The 14,166-nt window shown below is 41.5% G+C and overlaps 1 protein-coding gene across 10 annotated transcripts in view; it reads left to right on the forward strand.

Moving 5' to 3' along the window:
- Nucleotides 1-1,396: 1,396 nt before the first annotated feature.
- Cit (citron rho-interacting serine/threonine kinase) overlaps nucleotides 1,397-14,166 on the forward strand; it is a 157,735-nt gene continuing 144,965 nt past the window's right edge. For all 10 annotated transcript variants that reach the window (XM_078039028.1, XM_078039029.1, XM_078039030.1 and 7 more), the window contains exons 1-2: nucleotides 1,397-1,505; nucleotides 6,172-6,313. In XM_078039028.1, the coding sequence (XP_077895154.1) occupies nucleotides 1,410-1,505; nucleotides 6,172-6,313 (238 nt within the window). In that variant the 5' untranslated portion in view covers nucleotides 1,397-1,409. The remainder of the gene's footprint in view (nucleotides 1,506-6,171; nucleotides 6,314-14,166) is intronic.

Here is a 14,166-nt window from a genome sequence, read left to right on the forward strand (position 1 = left end):
GCGACCTCCCCGAGGGATCCGACAAACAGAAGCGTCCCTAAACACGACAACCTGCGTAACCGCCAATTTCAAACTTCCAAGACCGGCCCTGCCCGGTTTGCCCTTCCCCCTTTCCTATTGGTCACAAGTCAAAGGAAGAAGCAATTTGATTGGCTCTTCTTTCGACTTCCTCTGTCCCTTTAAGGACTTGGGCGGGGCCTGGATGAGACGCCCCTGTCTATCATAGGTTTGCGCGCGATGATTGGTCCAGGCACGGCTGAGCCCCGCCTGCGCCGTTCCCCGGGTTCAAACGCTGCGGCGGGAGGCGCGGGGCGCAGGCTTGCAGGGTCGGCTGAGGGTGAGTCTTGTCCTCCGCTCCAATTCTTCACCCAGCTCTGTCAGGCCAGGGGAAGGGTCACCTCCACCCGTACCAATCCCGGCTTTCCCTTCCGCGGCGGGGAGGGCGGTGGTTCCACTTCCTGGGCTTGCCGGGGGCCGGGAGGGCGCGCCCGGGCTGGCAGGGCACGCGCCCACCCTCCACGGGAGCCCAAGGGTCTGCCCCGCGGTGCCTGGGGAAGTGGGGCTTGTTCCTCTCTTAAACGTCACAGTCTGCTTCCTGTCAGCATTCCTCCCTGAATTGTTCTCTCCAGTGGCGTCTTCAGCTCTTCATTATCTGTGTGACCACAACAATTTACTTACCCTCTCTGTTCCAGTGTCTCCATACTCTCATCATCTTTTCCTTTCCACCTCTCACTGCTTTAGCCCCAATGGCTTTCCTGCTGTTGTCGAAGGAGGCCAGGACCTGCCTCAGGACCACTACCCTGGCTGTTCCCTCTGCCAGGGATACTGTACCTTTCTTTCCCGGATGACAGCAAAGCTTGCTGGTCACCCCCTTCAGGTCTTGGTTTAAATGCTACCTTGTCAGTGAAGTTTATCCAGATTGCACTTAAAAAAAAAAATGCACCACTTCTTCTTCCCCACTCTCATTGTCCCCTACCTTGCTCATTAAAACAAAAGACAGCACTTCCCACCTTTCAACATCAATGTAATTTGCTTATGTCAGTTACACATGTAATAACTATTTATTCTCAATCACTACCTGTTAGTTTATGTGTGTGCCGACTGTGTGGGGACAGAAATCCCTGCCTACACTGAGCTTGTATTCAAAGGAGTGGCAGGGGGGGGCAGATAATTAACACATTTATAAGTAAGAGTGTGTCAGGGAAGTGTATCCCTTCCTGTTACAGGTTGTAAAATCTGTCTTTTCCTCCCTGTGGCCAGACTGAGCTTCCTAAAACTGGGAGAGTGGATGATTTTCATCTCCCCATCCCTGAGAGCTTGAGGGAGATGGGAATTTCTCAAGCCCTTCCTGCTCAAAATGTCACTGCATACTTGACCTTTTCTCATATCCCTTCAGCACCAGTGAGGAGATGCTGAAGTTCAAGTATGGATCACGGAATACACAGGATGCTGGTGCCGTTGAGCCCATTGCCAGCCGGGCCTCCAGGCTGAATCTCTTCTTCCAGGTAACAAGCTTCCTGCCAATAGTGCTCACCTGTGTTATTGCCTTAGCAGTTCTTTACCATTCACCTTTGCTGTTTTTTTCATAGGACCGAGGTTAATATTTTAAGAGAAATCCAATTGGATATTTTTTATGTAATGATTGTATTGGAAAAAGGATCCACTGTGCAGTGGGTAGATAGCTGAACTTGCCCTTGAGAAATGTTTTTTTTTTTTTTTTTTTAAATCATTTCTCACACTTTCACTTCTGTTCTAAACTTCATCCTTTTATTAAAGAAAGCAGAACAAATGAACAAAGGCACTCTTTTTTTAACCAAAATTTCTGTAGGTCTAATCTTATTTCATTTGAGGGATGTTTGCTTTTTAGATTTAAAAAGGAAAGCCAGTTTTGATAAGTACTACACCTGTGTAATTCCCATCCTTCTCAAGATATATAATACTTCCTTCATCCCAGAAGTGTTGAAACTTAATGTCATGAAGATATTTCCAAGTAGATATTTAATCCTTTTGTTTCTGGCATATATGGAATGCTGGTGAAGTAGGAATCCTTATTTGACTGATGTATTCACAAGCTCAGAGAACAGATAGTGGTAAAGATTTCAGATTTGAATCCTGCTACCAGCCAGCACTTGTTAGCTTTGTTTTTTTGCATGGGTCAATGACCTTCTTTGGATCTGCTCTTTAAAACAGGCGGCACCTAATCACAGTTTTTGTGAGGATTAAATAAGATAATCCATATAGAGCACTTAGCACCTTGCCTGGCTTTTGGTAAGCCCTTTATAAATGGTAACTATAGTTCATCCCAAGTGTGGCATAGTATAGTTATAGTCACGATACTTGTCTGTTAACAGAATAATAATTAGGTATATATGTGGGATACCTAAATGATGGTTAATAGTAATATGTTCTTGCTAACCTTTTCTTCCATAAAATATTAGTGTTGGGGGATTTCCATACAGATCAGAGTAGAATTAGATTAGAAGATTAGGTCGTTCTGTGGGTCCATCCGCATCATCATTTTTAAATCATGAGATATTTTTCACAAATGTGTGATCTGTCTCTAATCTTAGATGGTGGAAGTGCTGTTACTTTTAAGCCTTTTTTTTTTTTTGTTTAACTTCAACCTGTCTCCCACTTATTACAAAATAACTTAATGGCCCATAATGTGATGACTTTATAGTAGCTGTAGCTTCTGCAGTGTTGGGCACAGGACTAGCATGTTCCTTATTATCTCACTTCAGCCTCATAACAGAGGTAAAGACTATACTTATTTATACTTAAAAAAAAATGAGAAAATAAATATAGAGGTAGACAAGGACTTACCCAAGATCGTGCAGCTTGTAAGTGTGGCAGAGTCAGTCTTCATCTTGGATCTGATTCTAGAGGCTGCTCACAGAAACGCTGGGCCATGCTTCTAGTACATATCAGGGTTTATTAAGTGTATCTTATATTTAAGTGTCATTATATCAGTAAGGATTGTAAGTAAACCCTCAGTTCATATCTCTCTCTCTCTCTCTCTCTCTCTCTCTCTCTCTCTCTCTGTCTCTTTCTCTCTCTCTCGTGCTGGGGATTGAAACCAGGGCCTTATGCATGCAGGGTCTCTTTTTAATGCTGTGTGTCTCAGTCTTGTTTTCTGTTGCTATAGCATAATGCCTGAAGAAAGGCATTCATAAAGAAAAGGTTTATTTAGCACAGTTTGGGATATTCAAGAGTATAGCATGAACTTATGCTTGGCTCTGGTGAGGGCCTCCTGGTGGATGGTGTCACAAAGGTGGGATCACTTGGATAAGATAGGAAGCCAGAGACCCAGGAAGGGACAGATTTGCTCTTTTTTATAGCAGCATGCTCTCATAGTTCAGAGGGTAAAAAAAGCATTAATCCTTCCAAAAGACAGAATCCCTTTCCACTAGTCCTCACCTCTTAAAGCTTCACCTCTTTAACACTGTCACACTAGGGACCAAGTCTTCAACACAAGAACCCTTGGGGGACATCTAGACCATAGCAAGATCCCCTCCTGCTGCCAGAAAAGGTATTATTGCAAGTGTAGCATGCTTCTGACATTTGCCTTGTTCTTTTCCCATACTGTGCTATTTTATTGAGGTTTAGATACAGTAGCGAGTTTGTTTTCCATTCAGGTGAGTACCCTGGACAATCTCAGTTTTTCTTGTTTTCCTTGTTACTCAACCCTGCTTCCTAGACTGTTCTCAGTCCGTCTTGGCAGATTTCCAGACCCAGAAAAGTTCCACAAATTGTTAGGCAGACTTAGGTTTGCCAAGTCAGGATGTCAAAAAACCAGAAGAAAAGCCTGCTCTCCTCTTTTTTATTTTCTAAACAAAGGGCATCTTAAGAAACACCAAGAGGGGACGAGCAGCATCTCAGAATAAAGGACCATTTAAAAATTTGAATATGTTTCGCTTTATGAAAGAGGTGTTACCTGGGGCTTGTTTCATTGCATTTCGTTGTGGGCTGTTGAAAATCTTGGTAAGAACTGGTACTGTGTTTGGCAACCCTTGGTCTAGTTGGCCTAAATTCATTAGGAACAGAAGAAAACAAAGAATCTTATTTTTCTGAGTTAGTGGCAACTATTAGTAAATGTGGCCCAGCTTTCCAAACCCAACCAAACTCTGAATCTCTTGGAAGACTTGTTAGAAAACAGATTTTAAGCTAGAATGTAGAAAATTTTAATTCGGGAGGTTGGGGATAGGACCAGAGAATCTTTTTTTTCTTTTTCTCTTTCATTTCTTTCTTTTTTCTTTTCTTTTTTTCATTAACTATCTCTCCAGTTCTCTAGGAAGAACTCAAATGTAGCCAGTCTGTTCATCTTGTCCAGTGCTGTAGGACAAACCACTCACAAAGTTTAAAGCCACAGGGTCTTACTTTTTCTCACCATTCTGTGTTGGTTAGACTCAATGAAGTGCTTCTTTTACTCCACCCTGTGATATCAGCTGGGGTCCCATCTGGGACTGGAAAATCTGGGTGCCAACTGCTGGCTGGGGTACCTCAGTCTTCCTTCCCTCATATGGCTTCTCTTCTTCATGAAGTCTTTCATTACTCAGTAGTCTAACCCAGGATTCTTAATTTTTTTCTGTAAATAATAAAATATTTATATTTTATGGGCTGTATAACACTGTCTTTGGGGACCAGGCACTGGGTATGAAGGGGTCAAGTTTGTAGTGAACTCCGGAGCATATCCACTGCCAAGAGGTGGGTAGTGTCATTCAGCTCCCGAGCAGTGTCACCGGGCAGGAACATGGGGCAGTGTTGGTAGATCCATCAATTTCAAGAGAAGCCGTGTGTGTGTGTGTGTGTGTGTGTGTGTGTGTGTGTGTGTGTGTGTGTGAGAGAGAGAGAGAGAGAGAGAGAGAGAGAGAGAGAGAGAGAGAGAGAAAGAGATCCTGATTTTAAATATTGGCAGATAATTCAAATTATTTTAAACAGTACAGGCCAAACAAAACATGTCTGTGGGCTAGACACAGTCTGCCAGTTTGTAACTGTTCCTCCTGATCATGAATAAATTCGGCTTATAGTCACTCTGTGCACACTACTCTAAATGAATTAAACTACTCTGAATGAATTAAAGAAATTGAAGTTTATCAAATGCTGAATGTTTTCTCTGATAAAAGGAAGCCTCCCTTATAGTGGGGTAGGGAGGGGGAGCATGGGAGGAATAGATGAATTCTAGATAGGGCGAGGGGAAGGGAGGGGGCAGGGGATTAGCAAGGTGGTGGAATGTGATGGACATCATTATCCAAAGTACATGTATGAAGACACGAATTGAGTGTCAACATACTTTATATACAAACAGAGATATAAAAAATTGGGGTATATATGTGTAATAAGAATTGTAATGCTAAAAAACAAAAAACAAAAAAAGTACATGTATAAAGACATGAATTAGCATGAACATACTTTGTATACAAAGAAAAATTGTTGGGCTGGGGATGTGGCTCAAGTGGTAGCGCGCTTGCCTGGCATGCGTGCGGCCCGGGTTCGATCCTCAGCACCATAAACAAAGACAGATGTGGTGTCTGCCAAAAACTAAAAAATAAATATTAAAAATCTCACTCTCTCTCTTTAAAAAAAAAAAAGAAAAATTGTGTTCTATATGTGTAATAAGAATTGTAATGCATTCTCCTATCGTGTATTTAAAAAAATAAAATCAATTTAAAATAAAAGAAATTGAAGTTTGTGTTAACAGACTCTGGGCACACATACTGTAGAGACACAGAAAAGGGTCAGAACAAGCACGTCCAGAGTAAGTGTTCCCAGGAGCCTCAGACCATTAAGAATGAAGGACCTTGTTTTTGAGAAGGAATCTTGCTATGTTGCCCAGGCTGGTCTTGAACTCATGGTCCTCTGCCTCAGCCCCTCAAATAGCTGGGATTAAGGTGCATGCCACTGTTCCTGGGTCAGCACCCTTTCTTATTTGTGACATGCTTGTGATGTTTTTTTCTTTCCAGCTGCTAGCAAGAGAAACCCACAGTAATGGAATTGTGCAAGTGATGATGACTGTCAATTGGTGCTGCTTTATAGAATGAAGCCCCCAAATTGTGCTGGTAGTGTGTCGTGAGCAGTTAGTTGAGTTGGTGGCTTGTAATTTACTGTGTGGATGTTATTGATCAAAGCTTTTCGTTATTGACAGTGTCTCCATCTGCTGTTGGCTGTTTTTAGGGGAAACCACCCTTTATGACTCAACAGCAGATGTCTCCTCTTTCCCGAGAAGGGATATTAGATGCCCTCTTTGTTCTCTTTGAAGAATGCAGTCAGCCTGCTCTGATGAAGATTAAGCACGTGAGCAACTTCGTCCGGAAGTGTAAGTAAGGAACTTTTTCTCAAAAACTGTCCTGATATAGAACACTAGAACAGTGCTGCAGGTGGAATGAGAGAGTGGTTGGTGGTAGTGGGTTAAAAACTCTGGTCTGAATAACACAGACCCAGACTTATGTTCCTCTTGTTGGAGCTGGGAGATCAAGTAAGTCAAGTTTCTTGGTTGTGAGTGACAGAAACTCGATTTGAAGATTGAATGTATTGACCATGAAACTCGGAAATCCAGAGACGAGTCAAACTTCAGGCATAGCTGGTTCTAGGAACCTCAGTGATGTCCCCTGATACATTAGTTATAGGATACACAGTGCTTACGGGCCCATGATATTTAAGAGATTTGTTTTAACTAGCTTTATTTAATCTCAAATCATAAAAAAATGAATATAGTAATGATTCTAGACTATGGCCTTTATTTTATTTTTAAATTTTTTTGTGCTGGGGATTGAATCGAGGGCCTTGTTCATGCTAACAAAATGCTTTATCAATGAACCATACCTCTAGCTCCCTGGATTGAATTCTTTATATCAGTGTAGTCATAAAGTGTAACTTGTTGTCATAAATGTAATTTTATTTTATTTCTTTTTATGGAGAAGGGGCTGGTGAAGGCAAAAGAGCCTGAGGGCCTTTCAGAGTCATAAACCAGCCCTGCCTTCACCCTGGTTCACACTTTGCTCAGCTTCCCTGTGGTGGGGAAGTGCCTCAGTGTTTGCTCTGTCCCAGTTTTATGTTCTTTTAGTTTATACCAATGTTTTCAACCAGTGGTGATTTTACCCTGCAGGCTCTCTTGGTAATATCTGGAGACACTTTTTGTTGTCATAACTAGGGGCATCTAATGGGTGAGTCAGAGATGCGGCTAAATATCCTACAGTGCACAGGAAGGGCCCCTTCAGCACAGAACTTTCTGGCCCACAGTGTCAATAGTGCCAAATTTGAGAAACCTTGCCTTTTACAACATTGCCGTGTTACCTACCACTCTAAACTTGAGTGGCTTAAAGCAATAGTCGTCGTATTACCTCTCATGAGTGTGTGGGCTGACTGGACTCAGCTGGAGATTCCTCTGCTCTGTGAGACACTGGCCAAGATTGCAGTCATCTGGGACTCTCCTGGGCGGGGAATGTTCAAGATGGCTCACTTAGTGTCTGGCTCCCTGCTGGAAGGCTGGGCTCAGCTGTGACCCTGAGATGTACTCACTCTCTTTTTCTCCATCCATCCTCATGAAGTTTCAGCACCTCCCTTATGTGGCCTCTACATCAGGGGTCAGGGAGCTGCAGTCTGTGATGTGCAAAGCTCTCCTGGGACACGCCATGCCTGCATGTTTCTGTGTTTCCTGTGGCCGCTGTCACACCACAACAGCATTTGAGGATTTGGGACAGAGATCAAATGGCTTGCAAAGCCTAAGCCAATTACTCTCTGGTCCTTTAAGAAAAGGCTTTACTGGGCTGAGGTTGTGGCTCAGTGATAGAGCGCTTGCCTAGCATGAGCGAGGCACTGGATTCGATCATCAACACCACATTAAAAAAAATAAATAAAGTTATAAAAAAGAATATTAAAAGAAAAAAGAAAAAGAAAAGGCTTTACTGACCCCTGAAGTGCATGGTGTACAGCAGGATAGCCACACTTCCCAAATGGTAGCTCAGGGTTTCCAAGAGCATAAAAGTAGAAGCTTCCAGGCTTTCTTAAGGCTTAGTCTCAGAATGGACATGGAATCTCTTTGGCTGCTGGGTTAGCTTTTTGTTACTATAACAAAGTACCTGAGATAATGTAAAGAAAGGGAATGTTTGTTTATTTATTTATTTTCTTACATACATGACAATAGTGGAGTGCATTACATTCATAATTATCCATTCACAGCATAGTTTTTTGTAACTCTGTATATAGAGTATGTTCACACCAAATTATGCCATTATATATGAGCTCTTTTTTTGGCATCACAATTCTTTTTTTTTTTTTTTTAAAGAGAGAGTGAGAGAGGAGAGAGAGAGAGGAGAGAGAGAATTTTTAATATTTATTTTTTAGTTCTCGGCGGACACAACATCTTTGTTGGTATGTGGTGCTGAGGATCGAACCCGGGCCGCACGCATGCCAGGCGAGCGCGCTACCGCTTGAGCCACATCCCCAGCCCCATCATCACAATTCTTAATACACTTTTATAGCACAATTTAACATATCTCTGTTTGTATATAAGGTATGTTGTCACCAAATTCATATCTTCATACATGTATTTTGTATAATGATGACCATCTCCTTCCACCATCCTTACTATTCCTCTTCTCCCTCCCTCTCCCTCCCACCCCTATTCCCTATCTAGAGGTAATTTTTCACCCATGCTTTCCCTCCCTGCCCCACTTTGAGTCACCCCCCTTATATCAGAGAAAACATTCGGCATTTTGTTTGGGGATTGGCTAAGGGAATGTTTATTTTGGCTTATAGATTTGGAAGTTTCAGTTCATGATTGGTTGGTCTCATTGCTTTTGGGCCTGTGGCCAGGCAGTACATCATGGTGGGAGTGTGTGGTGGAGGACACCTGTTCACTTCATGGCTAGGAACAAAAAGGAGAGAGGAAGAGTTGGGGTTCCACTGTCTCCTGTAAAGGCATGCCCTTGGTGACTGCAGTTCCTCTCACTAGGCCCCACATCTTTTTTTTTTTTTAATATTATTTTTTAGTTTTCGGGGGACACAACATCTTTGTTTGTATGTGGTGCTGAGGATTGAACCCGGGCCGCATGCATGCCAGGCAAGCACGCTACCACTTGAGCCACATCCCCAGCCCTAGGCCCCACATCTTAAAAGGAGGTGGCCTTTTGCTCTCTGTGTGGCTTGTGATGTGGGCTCATATATTGGGTCAGGGAACTACAGCCTGTGAGGTTTCACTGCCTCCCAGTAGTGTTCAGCCAAGTCTTTAACACATGGGCCTTTGAAGGATATTCCAGACCCAATCTAGAGCAGCTGTGTTACACTATTTTAAGCAAATCATAGGGCCACCCAGATTCCACACATGAGCATGCTCCACAAGGACACAAATCCCAAGTGGCATGTTTCTTTGGGTACCGTTTTTGGAGACCAGCTTCCATGCCCTTCCCAATTATTTTATTCCATTAAATAGATTTATACAATACCAGGGAAAATTTAATTGGCTCTGATTTAGGTCATTTGACTGTCAGGAGGTGAAGTATTGTGATCCATCTGGTTTGGATTCTCCAAGTTGTCAGGGCATGGTGATTACCAGTACCTCAAGGGATGGGGATGTGCAGTTACCCAGAGGAACTTGGGGTGCTGAATAAGCAAAATGGATGCATTTCCACTCTACTCACTTTCAGTATTTACACATACCTGTCTCTTCTTAGTTTCTACATCTGTGAAAAGGGTGTGATGTATATCTAATAAGGCTGTGAATGAGTTTATAGGCAGACTAGACTTATGTTGCCTGGCTCATTACAGACACTGTCTGTTACTCAATAATGATAGTCATCAATCTCAACAATATTTAATATGTTGTGTACCTTCAAAATGTACCTGGGGTATTCATCATTATGTATTTATTTGAATATGCTTCTGCCTTCTTTTCTTGAATGTTGAAATTCTCAAGTGAAGAGTGGGAAGGGAAAGGAAGTGCATTCCAAGGACAGCCATCTCCAGACCCCTCCTGCTGGCCTTGGTTTTTTTTTTTTTTTTTTTTAAAGATTGATGTGATTTTTTTATATCTTTATTTATTAATTTTTCTGGGTACTGAGAATCGAACCCAGCACCTCATACATGCTAGGCGAGCGCTCTACCACTGAGCCCCAGCCCCAACCCTGGTCTTGGATTCTTAAAAGCAGTCGATTATCAGGAACCATTGAGTCATCTGGGAGTGGGTTCAGGGAAATTCATGTTGTTCTAGCAGAAATCTCTTGCATGTAACTTTTCACATTTTTAAAGAGTCTTTTCCAGGGAGGACGTGAAGAAGTCATGATTGAAATCAGGTGATTACATTAATATAGTTGTTTTTGTTCTTTCGAGTGTTGGTTTTGGAATGTAAGCTTTGCTTTTCCATGTGGAGAGGTGTCTTTCAGCTGCTACTGCTAATTTCTTGGGTGTCTCTGAAGAGATGGAGATTTTCTTTGGGGGCTGATGTGGAAATAGGACGGAGACTCTCTCTGCAATAGTGTCTCTAGCAGGATGCCCCGATCTTGTGCAGAGTCGGGGTGTAGGGACAGGAAAGGAGCATCTGGGAGCCGGGAATGATTTTTGTCTTCCTCTGTTACAGTCACGTGTCACTTAACTGTGGGACTGTGTTCTGAGAAATGTGTCTTTAGGTGGTTTTGTCATTGGTGGGTGAAATAGAGTGTACTTACAAAACCTGGATGAGATAGATACATAAATCACTTGACACTGACTTCTTTTTTTATTTTTATATTTTTAGTTGTGGATGGACACAATACCTTTATTTTATTTATTTATTTTTATGTGGTGCTGAGGATCGAACCCAGTGCTTCATATGTGCGAGGCAAGAGCTCTACCACTGAGCCTCAGCCCTAGCCCACTTTTTTAATAACAAATAGAAGGTGTATACTCTAAAATAATGATAAAAGTATAGTATATTAAATACATGAAGATAATCATTTATTATCATTATCAAATATTATGCTCTATACGTAATTATATACATTATATTTTGATGTGACTGGCAGCTCAGTAGTTTGTTTACACCAGTATCACCACAAACTCATAGGAAATGCATTGTGCTATGAAGTTAGGATGGCTGTGATGTTGCTAAGCAACGAGAATCTTTCAGCTCCATTCTAACCTTATGGGACTTCCATCACATATGCTATCCCTTGTTGACCAAATGGTGTTATGTAGCGCATGATTCGGCTCTCCAGTCTATCTCCTGTGCCTAAACAGTGTCTGACATATATTAGATGCTCAATAAACTTTTAGTAAATGAGCATTTTTTTTTTTAAATTAGAGCATTATAGTTGTAGATAGTAGCTGGGTTCATCCCAACAAAATCGTACATGCATGGAATCTGACCCACTCCATTTCAGTTCCTGTTCCTCCCTCACCAAATGAACATATTTCTAAGTAAACAAAATAAGTGGCACACCTTAAGTGCAGTGTCATGATTTGTTTAAAAAAATAGCAAATGTGATAAAATGTACAGAAAAGTATTGATAATGATCAAAGTTAGGCTGTTCTTAGTAATTTGAGAGTAGCTGAAATTTTATACATTTTTTTTGTCGTTAATTCTCTGAGTCAATAATCTTCTGAACGTTCACAACTTTAGAATTTATGAATGCATGATAACTTTTTTTAAAATATTTATTTTATTTATTTATTTATTTATTTATTTATTTATTGGTTGTTCAAAACATTACAAAGCTCTTGAGAAACTTTTTTTTTTTCCCAGCTGGAAATACAAGACAAACGTGAAAGGTTAAACATCATGTATTCATCCTTTGGGCTGCTAAGGTGGGTTAACTTGTAAGCAAAGGAAATTATTGCTCACAGTTCTCCAGACTGGGAAGTCCATGATCAAGGCACCAACAGAGCAGTTCTGGTGAGGGTGCTGTCTGCTTCAAAGATGGCCTCTTCCTGCTGTATCCTTATATAGCAGGAAGAGTAAATACACTTCTTTCAGCCTCTTCTGTAAGAGCACTAATTCCATTCCTGAGAGTGGAGCCTTCAGGGCTCACTCACTCCTGCAAAGCTCCACCTATATTCTCACTCTGGGGATTAAGTTTCGAAACAGGGCTAGGCATGTTGGCGCAGGCCTGCAATTCCCAGGTACTTGGGAGGCTGAGGCAAGAGGATTGCAAGTTCAAGGCCAGCCCCAGCAACTTGGCCAGACCCTGTCTCAAAATAGAAAGAACTGAGGATGTGGTAAAGTGCCCCTGAGTTAAATCCCTAGTATCACACATTCAAAAATATTCCAAGACAAGAATTTTGGGGGAGGGGAGACACAAACATTTCAACCGTAGCACATTATATACATAAGTAGTGAGAGAAAAATCCCTCAGAATTTTTATCTGAGATAACCATTGCCAACGTTCTGTGCATAATGTTCCATTTTTTTTGTGTGTGTATGATTTAAAAATATTGATTATGGAAATTTACAAACAGAATAGTATGAATCCCTGTGTACCAGTCAACTGGCTCCCGGGTTTTATGGCCCATTTTGTGCGTGTTCTAACATTACTTGTTTAATTTTACATGACATAGATCACAGTGTACAATGTTTTTCTGCTCTCTTTGTTCCCTTAGTGATAATATTTACTCAACAAATATCTCCTGACACTTAGCTATGTTAGGGACTGGGTTGCAGCGGTGATCGAAACAGACAAACATTTCCTGTGGGAATATACATTCTAACATATGTATAATGATAGACACCTGTCATTCTTTTCAAGATGAGCTTAATTAATATTCTTTTGTGTGGGTGGGTTTTTAGATTTGTTCCATTGTCCTCTCGATGGTCCTTTAGTGTTTATCTGATATTTTTGTGACAACTGTTCCCATCATGAGCATCTTCATATGGATCTTTTCTGAGGACATGTGTGAGGCTTCTGTGAATGATGGATTCCTAGAAGTTGACATGTTTGATTACTGAGTTTCAAAAAAAGAAGCAATACATGTAGCACTCACTTTTGCATTTTGCTCCTTGGTCTGAGTGTTTACCTGACAAAGCCATACCTTGTCTACATTGTCATTATAGAGCTTTTTGGGTCTTTATCTTCACCTCAGTATTCGGTACTGGGCCCACAAATACTTAAAAAGTGTATAGGGCTGAAGGGTTGATGTGGTTCTGGGGTCTATAGAAGCAGCTGATATCGTGAGACAAATTGTGAAGTTTTTTATTTTTATTTTATTTTATTTTTTTAATATCTATTTTTTAGTTATCGACGGACATAACATCTTTGTTTTTTTGTATGTGGTGCTGAGGATCGAACCTGGGCCGAATGCATGCCAGGTGAGCGCGCCAGCGCTTGAGCCACATCCCCAGCCCCAAGTTTTTTATTTTTTCTAGTCATAGACTTGATCTTAGCATCCTGCCTCTTCTCCTTAATAATCCAAAAGACATTGGATAAAAACATGGCGATTGGGAATGGTTTCTTTAAATTCTCAGAGTATCGGGGCAATTTTGCCTACAAAGCAGTTTGTCTGCTTGTATGATTGAGATGCCTGGCAGTCTCCAGTGGCAGACCCAGAGTTATTAAGTTGGGCAATGCCATAAGGCACTTTGGGGCCCAAGGCCTGATAGGAAATTAAGAGGGATTGGCCTTGAGTCCAAGTAGTGATGAAATCGGGTTCAACCCAGAGAGGTGCAAGTCAGCGTATTTGATGAATTGTAATTCAAAGCTCAAATACGTGACATGAAAGAAACTTGGAAAGGGACTGGGAAGGAAGACAAGGCTTGGCTGGCACAGTGTTGTCAGAACCAAAGGAAAATGCCATGCAGCTCTCAACGTTGCCTCCATATTGTATTCTTCATGGAGTATTTTAGATTTATTTTTTATAGTGGTCACAATGAACTCATGTGGATCCACCAGAGGGGATCCCCAAGAGATCAAGGATGACTAGATGAAGTGAGTGTGGTCTTTGGGTAGGAAACCCTCAATATGGTGGAGTTCACCATTTGTGCTTTAGAGAATTCAACTCCACCCTTAAGACAAAGGAATGGATAATAATAATTACAGCTGCTTTGGCTAATTCATCAAAATGCCACTCAATGACTGTGGTATGAAATGGCCTGTCTCTTTGTTGTTGTTCTCATAGTGTGAATGACTCATAGAGTTGAATGTGACTCCAGAATATGGTGTTCATGGAGAATTGGTCCCAGGATCACCTGCAGATGTTAAACTC

Source organism: Ictidomys tridecemlineatus, chromosome 2 (assembly GCF_052094955.1).
Source record: "Ictidomys tridecemlineatus isolate mIctTri1 chromosome 2, mIctTri1.hap1, whole genome shotgun sequence".
In the NCBI taxonomy this organism is placed as follows: Eukaryota; Metazoa; Chordata; class Mammalia; order Rodentia; family Sciuridae; genus Ictidomys; species Ictidomys tridecemlineatus.